Source organism: Nicotiana attenuata, chromosome 1, assembly GCF_001879085.1.
Source record: "Nicotiana attenuata strain UT chromosome 1, NIATTr2, whole genome shotgun sequence".
NCBI lineage: Eukaryota > Viridiplantae > Streptophyta > Magnoliopsida > Solanales > Solanaceae > Nicotiana > Nicotiana attenuata.
The window spans coordinates 103,288,148-103,292,780 of record NC_031989.1 but is presented as its reverse complement, the minus strand read 5'-3'; the positions used below and the strand labels follow the sequence as shown (position 1 = coordinate 103,292,780).

Below are 4,633 nucleotides of genomic sequence, written 5' to 3'. Positions count from 1 at the left end.
TCACTGGATTCCTTTACATGACTCATCATGTCTGCTTTTCCGTTTGCCATGTCAATAAATTTTTATGGAACAGATAAGGGTTCTCCATCTTGATCAGCATGTATGTCCTTCTCGCAGGAGAGGTGAGATTCATCAAAGATCATATGTATACTTTCCTCAACACACTCTGTCCTTTTGTTGTATACTTTGTAAGCTTTGCTTTAAGATGAGTATCCCACAAATATTCCTTCATCACTTTTGGCATCGAATTTTCCAAGAGCTTCCTCTACATTGTTAAGAACAAAGTATTTACGCCCAAACGTCCTTAGATGTGTCAGCTTGGGCTTCCTTCCATTCAGCAGTTCATATGGAGTTTTGTTCATAAGGGACTTGATCATGCACTTGTTCACCAAGTAGCAAGCAGTGTTGATAGCTTCTGCCCAGAAATTCTTTGCAATCCCACTATCAATCAACATTGTCCTTACCATGTCTTCAAGAGTTCTATTCTTTAACTCCACAACTCCATTTTGCTGAGGTGTTCTTGGAGCTTAAAAATTGTAAGTGATACCATTGTCAGTATAGAACTCATCAAATTTGGCATTGTCAAACTCTGTCCCATGATCAGACTTGATGCAGGCTACCTTATTACCTATCTTCACTTGGATCTTTTTGATAAAAGCAATGAACACTTCAAAAGTTTCATCCTTGGTTCTGAGAAACACAGTCTAGGTGAATCTAGAGCAATCATCAGCTATCACAAAGATGTATATCTTTCCCCCTCTTCTTGGCATTCTCATAGGTCCACATAGATCTATGTGAAGAAGATCAAGTGGCCTTGAGGTACTGCCTTCCGTTTTGGGCTTGAATGAGGATCCGACTTGCTTGCCTTTTACACATGCATCGCACACTTTGTGATCCTTGAAACTTGACTTGGGCACACAAAGAACCAAGTCCTTCCTGACCAATTTGTTCAGAAACGTGAAGCTTGCATGACCGAGCCTCCTATGCCATAGTTCAGCATCATCATCAACGGCACTTAGACAGCCGAGATCACCATTTTGCAGAGACTCAAAATCAGCAACATAGATATTTTGTATCTTTTTGCTACTAGCATCACCTCACCAGTCACTAGGTTTGTAACTGTACATATTTTTGACACAAATTTCACCCTGTTTTCCTTGTCACAGATCTGGGAAACACTTAGCAAGCAGTACTTCAACTCGTTCACGTAGTACACATTTTTGATTGAGTGTGAGAGAGGCTTCTCAATCCTTACAACTCCCAGAATGTATCCTTTCTTGCCATTTCCAAATGATACACTCCCTGCTTGCAGGGCTTTAAGTGAAAGGAAATCATTTGTACTTCCAGTCATATGCTTTGAGCAACCACTATCCATGTACCATTGTAGGCTGCTCCCTTTCACTATTCCCTGCACAAGAAAATCAGGAATCAGGAGTTAGACTTAGGAACCCAAACGAGTTTGGGTCCCTTGTAATGAGTAAAGGGGTGAATGAGGGATCTTCTGGTCCAAGCAAAGATCATGCATTTTTTATATGAGGGACCAAGTTCTCTACCAGTAGTTACTTTTTCAGCAAAAACTTTGTTTTCTGCTATGACTGAAATCTGGCCTTACAGTTTTCTTTAAAGTGCCCAGTGTTGCCACAGTGAGTGCAAAGCCAATTATCAGGTACAGTGACCTACTTGCTCTGAGGGTTATAGGGAATCTTTTCCCTTTGGAACCCCATCCCTTACCTGTTGTCCCCCATTGTTGGTGTACATGGCAGTGATAGCATCAGAGGACCAGGTTCACATGAGTGATTTTTCAAGATCACTCTTCACTCTACCTAGTTCTTCCTGTAGTTGTTTGTTTTTCTCAAGCTCAGCATACAGACTGGACTTCTCTGAATTTAACTCACTTTCAAGCTTATTATGTGCCTCACTTGCAACTTCATCTCCCTTTTGAGAATTTTCAGGCCTACTCTCCAATTTAAGTTCCCCAATTTTTCCTTCAAGTCCACTACCACGACTAATAGGTCATCTCTCTTATGCTCAATGTTAGCAACTCTCTCAATTAAGACTTCTCTTTCCTTTCTTACACACTCAATGGTATCTTTCAGGTCTACCACAACTACCATTAGATCATCTCTTTCATGTTCTATATTTGCAATTTTTTCATCTAAGGCATCCTTCTCTTTCTTCAGGTTCTCAATTATTTCCTTTAAATCAACCACAACGACTACTAGGTCATCTCTGGTCTATTATACTTCTGCTAATTCCACAGTTAAAGCATCTTTATCATTTATAAGACTGTGATAAGAATCAATTAGCACATTTGCCAAAGACATGAATCTTTAGGAGAATAAGATTTTAGATTTCTCTGAAAATCAAGAAAATTTACCTCATCATCAGATTAAGCCATCAAGGCAAAGATTGAGTCATACTCATTTGCTTTACTTTCTACTGCCATCATTGAAATATCACCATGATCATTCTCTTCTTCAGATTCACTAGAGGAGTCTCCCCATGCAGCAAAAGCTTGCTTTACAACATTGTCAGTGACATTCTTTCTCTTGAAGCATTTATCAGGAATCGGGTTTCTCTTGGCTGCTTTGTCAAAGTTGTTTTTGTACTGATCTTTCTTTAGGAGAGAGCAATCCTTGATAAAATGTCCTGGTTTGCCACATTTATGACAGAGGTCATAATTTTTTGGCTTGCTAGAACATCCCCTTTTTGGAATGCCTCCACTCATGCGAACCATCTTCTGGAATCTTCTTGTCAAGTAAGCCATATCACCATCAACACCACATGAATCATTGTTATCTGTCTTGAAGACCAGGTTCTTCTCCATTTTGGGCTCTCTTCTTTCATTGTCCTTCTTCTTCTTCATTTCATATGTTTTCAGATTGCCGACAAGCTCATCAATGGTCGGTTCCTGCAAGTCCTTCGCCTTTGTAATGGCATTCACTTTGCATTCCCAAGAACTGGGCAGCACACTAAGGATTTTCTTGACAAGCTTATTTCTTGGAATAATTTCACCAAGAGAGTGAAGCTCATTAATGATGGAGGTGAAGCGATTATGCATATCTTGGATGGATTCATCATCTTTCATCCTAAAGAGCTTGTATTCAGTTTTGAGCATATCGATCTTGGATTGCTTGACTTGTGTTGTTCCTTCGTGAGCTGCCTGAAGAGCTTCCCAGATTTCTTTTGCTGATTGGCATGACGATATCCTGTTATATTCATCAGGACCATGCCACAAACAAGAATATTCTATGCACGAAAGTTCTTTTCTATGGCCTTTCGATCAGCGTCATTGAATTCCTTCCTCGTCTTGGGAATGGCTATAGATGGGTCGCCAAGATTCTTGGTAGGAACAAAGGGTCCATCACATATAACATCTCATAGCTTTGAAGAAGTCGTGCATCCTAGTCTTCCACCATCCAAAATATTGTCTGTTGAACCTTGATGGTCTGTAAGTAGACTGGCCTTCTTCAAAGTTTGGCGGAGCAGCCATGAGGATCCTTTTCAGGTGTTAGCCTGATAGAAGGAACCTGCTCTGTTACCAATTGATAGAATTTGAGGGTCCAGCAAATTCTATAGAGAACTAGGTTCTCTATCAGTTTCAATAGAACACACGCACACTGCAGCAAGTAAATGACAAGAGGATTTTTACGTGCGAAATTCCCAGCTCAACGGGAATAAAAATCATGACCTACCCTTGTAGGATTTCAACTTCACTACTGAGCAATTTTCAGATTACAACCTATGTAACTTAGGAATTATCCTCTTAATCCCTCACTAACTTGTAACACTCTATTACTAGACACTTTGTAATAACTATATTACAAAGACTTTACAACTCAACTAACTCTAGCCAACACACAAACACAAGGGTTTATGATTTACAAAGGGTTTCCTACGCAATGATTCTAAACAAGCTAAGTAGGAATTACGATTGAAGAACTATTATAAAGTTACAACTCAACTAAGGACATTCAATAACTTGATATGGGGAACTGGTCCGTAGCAGTGTTGTTCTTTTTTCTTGATGCACTTGAGAATTGTTTTCTTGATGACAATGACATAGAGTGCTTGAGTAAATTCTCTAAGTGTTCAAGTGATTTGTTTTTACCTTCCTTGATGTTGATAATACATTTGTGACATCACTTAGGATGATGTAAGCAAGGTAGGTAAAAGACACTCCCCATAAAGTTGACTGCTGCACTGTTTCTGCACTGTAGCGTGTGCAGGCAACAACTTTATAGCTGGGGCAGTTGACTTGTGCAGTTTCCTCGGGAAACAGTAGCTATTTGTTCCCTTTGTAGGTCCTCTAACTCTGAAGAGTTGAACCATATTCCAAGCTGGAACCTTTTGATCTTAAGGTCTTGAGAATGTGTACCAGGTTCCTTATCTAGTTCTTGACAGTAAGTTTGTTAGATCATCAAAACATAAAACAAGGTACTTGTAACCTATGAATATTTTTTTCAAATTATTCTAATATATGAGCGTGCACTCATGCTCAAAGACTCCTATGGTGCAATAATTATTGGGTGCACCTCTACGAGTAAATTGGCGGTTCAAATCCCAATTCGGACGATCTTGTTTTTGGCACGAAGTATAGATATATACGTGAAAATCACTAAAATTATAAAAC

At 39.4% G+C, this 4,633-nt stretch overlaps 1 protein-coding gene across 1 annotated transcript; it reads right to left on the bottom strand.

Moving 5' to 3' along the window:
- On the bottom strand, positions 201 to 4,332 carry LOC109239194. Its single transcript, XM_019405719.1, has 8 exons — positions 4,238 to 4,332; positions 2,735 to 3,209; positions 2,421 to 2,617; positions 1,896 to 2,005; positions 1,097 to 1,314; positions 866 to 981; positions 548 to 690; positions 201 to 265 (listed from the first exon to the last, which is right to left on the bottom strand). The coding sequence occupies exons 1-8, from the start codon at positions 4,330 to 4,332 to the stop codon at positions 201 to 203; spliced, it is 1,419 nt and encodes a 472-aa protein (XP_019261264.1).

Coding starts and splice junctions, on each gene's coding strand:
- LOC109239194 (XM_019405719.1), bottom strand. CDS start 4,332: ATGGTTCAACTCTTCAGAGTTAGAGGACCTACAAAGGGAACAAATAGC. Junction 3,210..4,237: donor TCAACTGCCCCAGCTATAAA/GTTGTTGCCTGC, acceptor TGAATATAACAG/GATATCGTCATGCCAATCAG. Junction 2,618..2,734: donor CAAGAAGATTCCAGAAGATG/GTTCGCATGAGT, acceptor TCTCTCCTAAAG/AAAGATCAGTACAAAAACAA.